The following is a 13,172-nucleotide window of genomic DNA, read 5'->3' as shown; positions in this document are numbered from 1 at the left end:
TGACATATTTATTTATAAAGTCATTTATTTATTTATGCATTTATTTTTGATTTTGGCCGGTTCCGTCCTCCATCTCTCTCCGTCTACTCTTCATGTTTTGAAACACAAGTGCACAAAGAGCTGGTGACTGACAACTTTAAGTCTGATTGAGAAATGTTTTTACAGGACATCATCCTAGCTGAGCACATAGTAATTCTCAAAAGCTGGCAAATGCTGTAGGCCAATTTGTGGTTGCAGAAAAGGGAAGGTGTCATTGGCCAAATGTGAGTCACCTCCTGATGAGGTGTGGGGATAGAGCCATAGTTCATCTTCAGTGGCACATTTACCCTCCTGCTCTACCCAGATAATACCTAAAGGCCCGGGATGCATGTTAATGCTTGTTGGAAACGTTGTTTTAGTATTCTAGTTAAAGTTTGAGGGTAAGGCTGACAGATTCAAGACCCATGTGGCCTTGATAAACGATACCTCAGTTAACCTCAGAGTTACAATGAGAAAACAACAGTCTAGTCCACATTTCAGACTTTTTGAAAAGAAAAAAAACACAACCGCAACACTGTCAGATACACTGTCAGATACTGCCTCTCAGGAAGAGACCACACATACTGCATATATATATATATATCAGCTGTGTGTTCAGGTCTATGAGCATACCGAAACACACATTGTATGACATGTAATGGAGCTCTGCAGAGCGCCTCCCTGCTGCGAGCTGTCCTCTCACTCCGGGAGACTTCGCTCTCTCCCTCCAGCAGCGTGGCAGGTAACACAACAAACACTGATACGTACACATGATCAAAGACCAAATGAGGATAACACCTGACAGTGTAATACAGTCTAACACACTAGTACTGCAATAAATACTAACTGTATGTTGAAGCTGTGTTAAGAGATCTACATACTGGTACAAAATTGGCTACAAATCAGCAGCTGCGCTCGGTGATTTAACCTCTCGGTATGTAGGCAGCACGGATTCATGTCACTGAAGCAGCACACTCTGAGACATGTTTTTTCTTACAAAAGGATAATGATAAAGGTGTTTCAGGCAGTTCAGGAGCAGTGTTTCTGTGGGGGAGAGTAACTCCCTTTGGCGTGGACTTTGGGCTTTGTTACTTTTCAGACCTTTTACATACACAAAAAAACGATATAACACACTAAAGGAAAGGGAAAAAGCACAAAAGCATAATAGGTCCTCTTTAACAAACCTCTACAAATAGGTACAATGATAAAAAAAAGCTTATTTACTCTGTTTCCATTTATCTAGGGTTAGAAGTGGTGGTAACTATGGGTCACTTCCCCCTTCTTCCAATTCTGCTGACACCGGATTGATGCTACATAATTTACTATTAATTAAAAATGTGTTTTACATAAGAAAAGCAAAGATTGTACTGAGTTAAGGGCATGACAAAAACAAAAGTAGGTAAAAAAAAAAGTTTAAATCACCAAAATGATGATTCAATTTGAATCATTTCATCATTAGAGATGCTTCTAATATCAACATTAATGATCTATCAACACGCAAAATAATAATAAAAAATAATCAAAGTCTCTGGTATTATAATGCACAGTCAAACTCAAATTTTCAGATAACTAATTTACAATAATTCAATTAGGGCTGAAACTAACTATTATTTTCATTATTGATTAATCTGTTGATTATTTTTCCAATTAACTGATTAATCGTTTAGTCTTTAAGACATTGAAAATCATGAAAAACGCCTGTCACAAGTACCCAGATGATATGAAACAATTCTACGGAAAGAAGAATAACTGATTATTGATGAGCTCTGCATTTAACACACACACACACAAACACATGAACGCTTGACACACACGTACGTGTACACACAGAGACACACAGCTGTTAAGGAAACGATGCAGACGCATGCAGTCACACTCCACTGACTCTCACATATACAGCAGCACAGTGATGATCTCTCTCTGTCTCTCAGTCTATGATATGGGAGGCCCTTATTGTCGGGATGTCTTGTTGTTACAGACTCCTGCTGTTTAGACAAACACAGAGTCCTGACTGCACGGCTCACTAACTCTCCTGCTGCTGTGCATCATGTTTATATACTGTATGTCTATGTGTGTATGTGTGTGTGTGTGTGCACACTGGTACAGCAGGTGGCACCTGCAGGCTTCATTACAGCTACACTGGGGTTCAGAAAAGCTCATTTTATTTGTTTGTGTGTATGTGTGTCGTTCAGCAGCAGTCACCTGTAGGGTGAAAGAGTTGATCTTGTTTATCAGTAAGTGTCTGTAAAAAACAGTAAAAACAAAGGGCTCATTATTTGCACATTTAAAAAAAAAATATATATATACAGTATATCTGTAAATTATCTGGCTTTTCAAAATAAGAGGAACCTTATATTGTAAACATCCATAATGCAAAAGATGTATGTGAAAATTACATCACAAAGGTACTACTTATTGTTTTTAATTACCCTGCCATGCTACATAATAAGCAGCTCTTTGGCATGCCACTCTCTTTTGTTCTCTTTACTTTCTATTAGCGGAAGCAGTTGCGTTCACCACTAGATGAGCCCGCTTAATGTAAACTGTGGTAAACAGCATCCTGTTACAGAAGGAAATGGAGCAAAGTGTAGAAACTTTAATTCCTAGATTGAAACCAACAACAACAACAACAATGCTAGCGTCTATTTTTATCCTTTTTATAAATTGTTTTTCATGAAAATGTCTGGAAGAGTCCAGTAATACAAATTCCAAATCATGTTTTAGTTGCTTTTTGTGAGTTGATGCATATGATATTGTCTCATATCGATCGCAGGCCCCTGAATTTAATCAAAATCGTATCGTGGCAGACTCTGAGATATCAGTAAATATCGTTTTTGTTCCAAAAAATAAATATAATATTATATCGTGATAAAGCTTGTGAGTTACACCCCTAATACATTCTTTTAAAATTGTGTGTGTGTTAGTACAGTACAGTACATGTCTACACTGTGTGTGGCTGTCATAGCCAGCAGTAGGCTGTCCTCATGCTTGCTTTAGCATGGAGGAGCAGGACAAGCATGAATGGAGCTGAGAGAGACCAGAGAGAGATTTCACACTGAGACGACCATTGTGTCTGTGTGTGTGTGTGTGTTCGTGAGAGAGCAAAGGAGAACAGAGTGTGACAGTACAGTTCACTGCGAGTACAATACTTAATGTTTAGAAAGAAAGAAAAGTGAAAGAAAGAAGAGGAGGACATTTGTGTGTACTGTATGTTTATGTGGGCCTATAAATCATCTGCCTTCCCGATATCCGATATGAACCTCAGAGCCATCACACGCCTCGCACTCACAGTATCAAATGATCACTGATCACCCCGTAAACCAACACTTCACATTACTTCCATCTGGTCGGAGTTACAGAACACTTAGATGGAGAAGAGCTTACTTCAGCAGGAGTTTTTTTTTTCCTCTTGCAATAGCAGCCTTGAACAATCTGCCTCACTGACACCGTTGTAGACTGTGTTTTGGATATTCATGGTCAGCCCACTCTCATTCCCAGGGCGTCAAATACTGATGCTTTGTCACGCCCGTCGGTGTTCGATACCGCAGCACAAGGCACCCTTTAGCGGCGATATGAAACGCATCAGGCTTTCCATTAATGTAAACCCATCCGCGGCAACAGTAAACGAGAGACCGCTCTTTGTGTCCCGTGCGTTACGTTTCACTTACACAACGTCAAGTCACATTAGCACTGTAAAAACATAGTAGTTTTAAGCCCAACCATGCGTTTTTTTCCTAAACCTAACTATAGTGGTTTTATTGCCTAAACCTAAGCAAGTGTTTTTGTTTAATTCACAACATTAAGCACGTGTTTACTGCAACCGAAAAGTAACGCCGATGGATTCACGACGTTAAGTCCGTGTTTACTGCGACCTAAAAGTGACGCCGATGGATTCACAACGTTAAGTAAGTGTTTACCGCGACCAAAAAGCGACGCCGAGGGGTCTGACAAAGCGTCAGTATGTAACGAGATGGGATGCGATTGTGTTGTCTTTGTTCTCAAAGGGCTTGACAAGCTTTTTGCTGTGCCTCAATTTGAGAAATACAATTTAAATTGAAGCGGAAGAATAAACAATGTGAAGACGTTATGGAAACTGTCCGCATGAATTCTGATCAGGAGGATGAAACAGGATGGAACGAGGTGTTAAAAGTGTGGAGGAGTTTTTATTTTCAGGTCCATGCCGGATCATCGCCCGGGTTGTTAGGAGGATGATCGGAAACGTCTCCTGCGGTAGTTTGTGAAAGTTATGAGTGTGACAAAGCAAACAACACAGGAAGGACAGCGAGGTTGTGCGCGATTTAGTTTCAAGCGAGAATCAAGTTCGCTAGATGATTTTTTTGTTCATGTTCACGTTGTTTAGCTCGTTAGTCATGAGCTTTATTACTTTTTTTTTTTTTTTTTACTTTATTTAATTATGATATTTCTGTATGCTAATCTGCTTGCAGTCAGACTAACATTAACTTTTCACTTGTTTTATAGTAAAAATGGTTCCTTTCACAGGGAGGTCAGAGGTTGATTCAGCTTTGATAGAGTACAACACGTTTATAGCGACTAGATTTCTTTCGATAAAACTACACAGATGTAAAAATATGAAAGAAGTAAAGAAAGCTGTTTGCCCTAATTACTATAGCACCTGCCACTTGCAGCGCCTCTCATGCACAGCAGCTCCTCGATGTGTGATTCTCTACTTTAGCTGTGGCTGTGCACCAGAAAACAAAGCTGACATCCTTCCTGTCTCCAGTGTTTAAAGCCTGAACAGAGACTGTGCCAGATTAAGAGAAAGGGCTTTTTTTGAAATACTTAATTAACAAATGTCTCAGGGTTTATATCTCCACATAAGAGATGATCATATAATAAAGATATTAGAGATAATAGAGAAATAGTTTGTACCACGAGAGTCAACTGCGCATTTTGAATCTCAAAAATCACATGTAGGGTACATTTAGTTTGCAGGGTGCTGTTTGTCAGAACCGAATCACTAGAAACATGGAGGCTGGACTGACAGTATAACAACTATAACCCTTTTTGACAGCAGGAACCTTTATAGAAACTTCTATAGAAATTTCTCTGCATTTCAACTGAAGGAAACGGGGTCTAAATTTGGGCTGTATTTCTGGTGTCTTCAGTCTCCTTTTCTCTGCCTACACTTTTCCTTTTTATATAATATGTATGCCTCTTCAGATGTGGTGCAAACACAGACCAAAAAAACAGCGTTTTAGTTTCTGGAGCCCCTTCATTCCTGGTCAGAAAGGGTCACTGCAGGGTAATTTTGAACCCTTGCTGTCAGAGTTTAACGGTAAAGTCAAATTAGCAAATTAGCCTACCATTTGAAATTTCATACAGAGTATGAGAGCAACGCTACTATTGGCCGACTGTGCACATTCGCAAGGTCAAAGTTGAACTCTTAACTGTGAGTCTGCTGGAGATCACAATAGAAAGCAAATATTTGAATTTGTCTATCGTCTGAGCTTCAGGGTGAATATCTATAGGATGTGAGTGTAATGAGACAGTTCTAATTTTGCAACGATTAATCAGTTAGTTGTCAACTATTTAATTAATCGCCAACTATTTTGATAATCAATTAATCGGTTTGAGTATTTTTCAAAGAAAAAAAAAAGCCCAAATGCTCTGATTTCAGCTTCTTAAATGTGAATAATTTCTAGTTTCTTTACTCCTCTATGACAGTAAACTAAATAAGTTTGAGTTGTGGACAAAACAAGACATTTGAGGAAGTCATCTTGGGCTTTGGGAAACACTGGTCGATGTTTTTCACCATTTTCTGACATTTTATAGACTAAACAACTAATCAATTAATCGAGAAAATAATCAACATATTAAACAACAATGAATATAATCCGTTAGTTGCAGCCCTAGAGTGTACTGTCATGTTAAAACTAAAATCTGACAATTAGTGTGAAGTGAGCGGGAGTAAGGTATGACTGTATGAAACTTTTCTTCTTTTTTTTTTTAAATAGGAGATTTGTAAAAGAGTGCAAGTACATCTACCAGACACTTCTCCCCCTTTTTCCAATTTATTTCAGGGCTGTTGCTGAAATTGCGGAGGCCATTAACGCCGGGGGATCTTTGAGGGAGCTCCCAGAGGGAACTCTTCTTCACACAGCTCCTAAATCGCAATTTATTTCTTTTTTTTGTTTTGACAGGAGGACCATCTTATCCTCTGATCTGCCAGAGACCATTTTTCAACATTTTTCCCATTTTTTTAAATCTAATCTGATCTTGTTCTTTTATATGTTCTACAGCTCGGAAAACTAGTCTTTGGGTTTTCAAGGACGCCTGCAGGCTCTGCTTTCCCCCTGCAGGTTGTAATCTCAGCGCAAATCCAACCATCAGCAGTGGAACCCTTTTTAAACACTTTTTTTTTGTCAGATCTGTGCTTTTTTTTTCTTCCTCTTTTGTCTTTTACATTCTGCTGTTGCCTTTCTCTCCATCTCTGCAATATTATCCTCCCCTCCAAACCGCCTTCCCTCTCTTGTTTAGAAGGTGCAACAGCACCGGGGGGATTCGTCTTTTTGAAGTCTGTGATTAATTTCCCCTCTTTCTAGGTGCACTGAACTGCAGCGTGTGAGTCTGTGTGTGTGTAGCCACTGTGTCCCATTTCTTACCTGAGCTCATTAGTGCAATATGAGAATGTTTTTCTCTCTCGCCCCTACTGTCTTTTCCTCCCTCTCTCCACCCTTTCACACTCCTTTCTCTCTCATGGTCGCTACTCCTGTTCCTCTCTCTTCTTTCTCCACTCTTTCTTTCATCCTATTACCTTCCTGTCCCTTTCCATCCTCCTCTTCCTCCGTCCTTATTTTCTCTGTCTCCCTCACGCTCTATCACACACACACACACGCACACACACACACTTGCTGAGAGCAGATCAGAGAGGCCAATACTAACCACTGTCAGCTTGTCACAGCTCGGTTTGAGCCAGAATGTAAATGTAGTGCACTTCCTGCATAACAATAATAGTGTGGGTGGGTGGGTGCAGAATATAGCTGAACCTGTATTTTTTATGAGCATCAATATGTTTCCTCCAAAGACAAAAAAAATAAACATTGAGGTTTTTAATCAATGTGTTGAGTTTTTTGTAAGTTCTCATATATGAATTAGTTGCTACAGATGATACTAGATGCCGTATCGTCATGGAGACTTCCTACTTTCAGCATCATGCTTCTCTATCTGCACATGGGACTACAAGGATATCGCCCCACCTGCCAGGTAACATGCTAGCATTCACAAAGCATGACGAGAGCCACCCCCCCACACACCTCCCGACATGACAGACAGGCAGATAAACATGACAGACAGACAGGCGGAATGGCAGACAGAACGTGGAACATGACAGATTAAGTACGATGAGAGACAGACAGGCGGACAGAGGTTTGTGGTTGTGTTTCAGGTGGGTTAGAGGAGAGATGAGTGTGTTTTCCACATTGAAAAACAAACCCGGAGGGAGATGAGGCGAGGAAGGATGGTGGTGCTGGTGCATGGCAAGCTCAGGGTTTCTGAAAATCAGATTTTACAGTTGTAAACCCTTTCTGTGCTGCCCAGAATTGGATGTCAGACCAATTTTAAATGCCAAAAACATTTAACACTGGCAAACCGGCCTTTTTTTTTATGTAGACTGAGCATGTTTAGTGTATTGAGACATGATATTCAACATGTTCTGCTGATCATATTTCACCTGTTCTGCACCTATATAAGAGCAAATATGCATTTGGATCAAAGTCAATATGACCGACTGGAATGCAAACACTCGAGTGACGATTAGTTTTAACGAGGGCTGTCAAAGTTAACTCGATAATAACGTGCTAATGCAAATTCGGTTAACTCCACTACTTTCTTTAACGCAAGTCATAGACAAGTCAGCACACTGACACACTGACAGCTGTTGTTGCCTGTTGGGCTGCAGTTTGCCATGTTATGATTTGAGCATATTTTGTATGCTAAATGCAGAACCTGTGAGGGTTTCTGGACAATATTTGTCATTGTTTTGTGTTGTTAACTGATTTCCAATAATAAATATAGACATACATTTGTATAAAGCAAGCATATTTGTCCACTCCCATGTTGATAAGATTGTTAAATACTTGACAAATCTCCCTTTAAGGTACATTTTGAACATTCATTTTTGATTAAAGATTTTAAGCGATTGACAGTTTTCCTAACATTCCCACCCTGCTTTGACCAATAAAACCATCTAAATACAATTTGTTTGTAATATTACAGTAAACTTTTCAGTTACTTTAAATGTCACAAAATCAGTTTGCGTGGCCAGAAGGACAAAAGAAGAACATACTGAAGACAACTGACTGAAACAGAGAGTCGGAAGGGACAACCATAAATAAGATAGAGGAGAGAGAAACAGGAGACCGCAAATGAGAGAAAAGTAAAGCAAGAAAACAGATGGAGGAGAAAGTAGATTAAAGAAGAGGATACAGAGAAATGGAGAGCGGAAAATGAGAGAGAAAGATAAAAGAGTTAGAGGAAAGAGGTAGATACAAGGTGAGGGACACGACAAATCATTATGGCAGACAACCTCATCCTTCACTCTCTGGTGCTCTTGCACTCGCACGCACACACACATTCGCGCAAACACACACAAGCCGTCCTCTCTAATCTAACTCCTGTGGCAGTGAGAATAGATATGGCTGTTTAGTGCCAGCAGCACAGCTCCCGGTACCTGATGGCAGCAATCTGCTGAGTCAGCAGCTCTGCTCTGCATGTGTGTGTGTATGTATGTGTATGTCTGTGTGTGTGTGTGTGTGTGTGTGTACATTTGTGTCTGTGTGTATTAGTGAGAGACACAGAGAGAGTTAGAGAGGGAGTGAAAGTGTTTGTAAGATTTAGTGGAGTGTATAGATGTGTGTGTGTGTGTGTGTGTGTGTGTGTGTGTGTGTGTGTGTGTGTGTGTGTGTAGCCTTTCTCTGGAATGATGAGCACTGCAAATTGAGCACTCTAACCACACACACAGAGACGCACACGCACGCACGCACGCACACACACACACACACACACACACACACACACACACACACACACACACACACACACACACACACACACACACACACACACACACACACACACACACACACACACACACACACACACACACAGCCACAGGGGCAGGCTGACAAGAGTTCACTATCATTACCATGCCAGCGAGATGTAACTGGTATTACCATGACAACAAGCTTCCACTGTCATCGCCATGACAGCTGCAGGTCACGACTACTAGAACTAATAAGGTTCCTCAACATTATCCGAGGCAGAAACAGGTCACTACCACTGCACTTAAAGGGTAACTTCGGTACTATTTTCACATGTTTTTGTGTCTAAGCGACTAATGGGGACAACAATTCTTTTTAAATTGGCCCAGTATTGAGCAAGAGCGCTAAACAGACTAGTCCTTTGACCAATTCTTCACCTTCAATGTACAGTACGTCCACTAAAAGTGCTTGTTTTTGCCACTGACAGGCTCAGATTGTTATTTTAAGTGTCTGACAACATCAATGCAAGACTATTGGCTACATTGTGCAATATGGGACTGATTGATAATAATGTCCCTAGAAGGCCTTACTGTGTGATGTGAACGTACTCTCTTCAATATCGGTAAATTACTGTTTGTTTACAATTAGAAGAGCTTTTTAGAAAAGAACTGAAGAGCTCATTGACCTTAATTTGTATGCATACCAAGAAGTGCTGGCGTTCTCTGATTGGCTTTTTTTCCCCTGGATGAGAGCCTCCAGCCTACTTACTGTATGTATGGTGCTGTTTGTCTATATTACCTGTTGAAACGTCATCAATAAAGTGATTACAAGTGATGGAGAATGAGGGGAATCTTTGTCTTCTTTCTCTGTTATACTCGACTGTTGTAGCTTACCGTGCTCCCGTCTCAGCCACAGCTCCATTCATCGACTTCAGGTTCAACAAAAACGCAGCTGCCAGGCTAATAACGTGTTCAAAGTTTTATGACAGTATCACACCAGCTTGCTCTACACTAGCTCCCAGTCGGTTTAAGTATTGATTTTAAGATTTTGTCACTAACTTTTAAGGCTCTTCACAGTCTGACCTCTGGTTACATTGCTGAGCCACTGCCCCCATGTTCCCATGTATACCAGAGCCTGGCTTCAGATGCAATCTCACTGGATGTACTAAAGTCCAGATTGGTGTCAAAAGGTGAGGAGTCTCCAGGCTCTAGAATAGTCTACCGAAGGGACATCGATCAGTCAGCACAGTAACTTTATTTAAATCTCTTTTAAAAAGCTGTCTTCATAAAAAGGCACCATTATTGCATATAAATCTGCTTTTTATATAACATTTTAAGTTTCTTGTTTTAACAAGTGGGCAACTCCAGGTCTGAAAAGTGAAGCCAATGCAGAAGTGCCTTAAACTTGCATTCTATCTAACAGCCAGCAGGGGGCGACTCCTCTGGCTATTGTATAGAAGTCTGTGAGAAAACGAGCCTACTTCTCACTTGATTTATTACCTCAGTAAACATTGTAAACATGAGTTTATGGTCTCAATCGCTAGTTTCAAGTCTTCTTCAATACAGCATGATATTCATTTTCAAAACGGTAGTCTACAAACCAATGGGTGACGTCACGGTGACTACCTCCACTTCTTATATACAGTCTATGGTTTTAGCTATGATTGACTGTCCTGTTGTCAATGTTTAGTCTCTGCTGTGTACAGTTGTTTAAATTAATCTATACATATTTTATTAGTAAAACACTTTCTAATACCTGTTAGAAAGATGCAACATATATATATATATATATATTTATATATAAAAAAGTGGTATTTATTATTATTATTATTATTATCATGATAAAATTAGTATACTATGACCACAATTAGAACTAGCTGATTTATGAGGACTGTTGCATGTGAAATGACAATAATGCAAACAATCCAGGGAGGTAAAGAGAAATTTAGGCAACTCTAATATATAAGAACATTTTTTAAACGAATATATATTAAAAACGTACTACATTTAATCTGGTGGTAAGATTATAAATCTCGTTTTGAGAGGATATCTAGTCAACACAGCAGCATCGACTCAACCACCCAGCTTCGTCCTTCCTGTTCGCCGTCACTGAGCAGCTGCATGAAATGCATCAAGGTCAGTCATCTGTGCAGAGTGAATAGGAAATTGAGCTCCATTTATGTGGATGGTGTGTGTCACAATATCTGGCTGAACTATTATTTCAGCGTTCTGTGCTGTGCAGGTGTCAAGTGTGGCCTACTGTGCAAAAAATGATGACAGGCCATTTCCAAAAACTGTCCACCCACCACACTCAGTCAACAAGGGTTTGGATGTAACTGTTATGCACTTGAGCTTTACAAATTGTACTTTTCTTTTTTTGTTTTTTGGGTGGACAGAGTGTGTGTTGGCGGCCTCGGCTACAATGCGAGAGTGGGTGAAAGGTAACAGGTTTTTACATTGGCGTATTTGGATGGAATTAGAAAAATCATTACAGACACGATCGTGTTTTTTCTCTCTCTCTTACCTCCAGCTATGTCTTCTTCCAGTAGTTGTATCTGCAGGTGGAAGATCTTCTCCTGGAGGTCGCACAGGGTGTGTTTCATTTTCTCCCTCCGTGTCACCATGTAGCACAGGTTACGCACCTGAAACACAAGAAAAGACGGAATGTTTTAGTTTGTTTTTTCCTGGTTTTATTTTCCATCTTAATGTTTTTAATGTGTTTTTATGTTCATTTTCATGTGAAGCACTCAGTGCATGTAATGTGTTTATTGATAAGCACTTTGAGCTGCTTTTTTTTGTATGAAAGGTGCTAAACAAATAAAGTTTATTATTATTATCAAGACATCACTGTTACAAACACGGGCAGCATGTTGAATCTCCATCATCGTGATTCAGCACAGGGACGAACACGAACAGGGTGGAAAATTCTCTGCAGCTCTTTCAATTCATTGTTTTGCTTTTATGGCACATTTACTGTTTTCTTTCTGTCTAAATGCGCTCACCAATCCCATTTCTAGCAGCTGTTTTTAGCAAAAAAGAAAACTGTACGCTACTTGTCCACCACCAAACGGCAGACACACGAAGTTAGCAACTAGCTGGTGAAGAAAGTGGAAGGAATTGGTGACCAAAAGAAGACAGAGAGTATGTATTGGACTTAGTTTCATCTGGTGAAATGAATGATAATGTTGCTCTGTGTCTGCTGGACGTATAAATAGGCAATTGTCTGCTAACATAGTAGTCAAAACAACATATAACTCAATTAAAAACATCTTGTTTTTCAGCTTATTCTGCTGCGTCCTAGTGGCTAAAAAAATCAACTTTAATAAAGACAAAGATGCAATTCAACAACATATAACATCAGAGGTTTATGTGCATCCAGTAATGAGACAATGTGACACTTTAACAGTCAAGAGGTGACTTCCTGTTTCCTGCCAGTAAACTGGATCCCAGACTCTTCTTCCAAACTCAAGCTGAGCCCTCCTGCTCCTCCATATTGCTAAATTACTATCATATGGCCCTATAAGCAGCATACGAGTGTGTATGTGAGTGGATAGAGAGCACAGAGCTGGGAGATGAATGTGTGCATGTTTATGTTAAGTGCATATGGATGTTCAAAGAAAAGCTGTGGTTGTAAATGTGTGTGTGACTATTTTAAATTGGCAACATATAAGAGAGGAGGAAGCACAGAGAGAAAAAAAGCAAGTAAAGAGGCTGAGACTGACAGAAAGAGAAATAAATCGAGAGAGACGGGTAGGGAGAGAGACAGACAGTGCAAAAGGCACGGTCCCCTGGCAACTGTAGTTGTTAAACGCTAATAAAATCATTTTATCTACAGATAAAACAGCAATTACTGAGAGTAGATATCCATGTTAGCTGAGAATATGGACGGAAAACTACAGGAAGGGGAGAGACTTAGTCACATGCAGACACATATTAACCCCTTCTCGTTCTCTTTGCGCACAGTTTAATCTGACTCAACTTTGACCTGCAACATTATGAGTCTCTCCCAGGGCTGCTAGATTATAGACAAAATCATAATCACAATTTTGTTGGTCAGTACGGACGGAGATCATGATTATTTAACACGATTACTCATCAACTTTGGGAACTTTCATGCATTTAGAAAGAACATTTTATACATTTTAAAGTTAAATGC

At 39.8% G+C, this 13,172-nt stretch overlaps 1 protein-coding gene across 1 annotated transcript in view; it reads right to left on the bottom strand.

The window, feature by feature from the left end:
- Positions 1–13,172, bottom strand: part of jade2 (jade family PHD finger 2) — a 190,604-nt gene that overhangs the window by 18,234 nt on the left and 159,198 nt on the right. The window contains exon 11 of the mRNA XM_074610875.1: positions 11,541–11,658. Coding sequence (XP_074466976.1) covers positions 11,541–11,658 — 118 coding nt within the window. The remainder of the gene's footprint in view (positions 1–11,540; positions 11,659–13,172) is intronic.

This window comes from Sebastes fasciatus, chromosome 16 (genome assembly GCF_043250625.1).
Source record: "Sebastes fasciatus isolate fSebFas1 chromosome 16, fSebFas1.pri, whole genome shotgun sequence".
Taxonomy (NCBI): Eukaryota; Metazoa; Chordata; class Actinopteri; order Perciformes; family Sebastidae; genus Sebastes; species Sebastes fasciatus.
The sequence above is the reverse complement of the archived record's forward strand: the minus strand, read 5'-3'. Positions and strand labels throughout refer to the sequence as shown.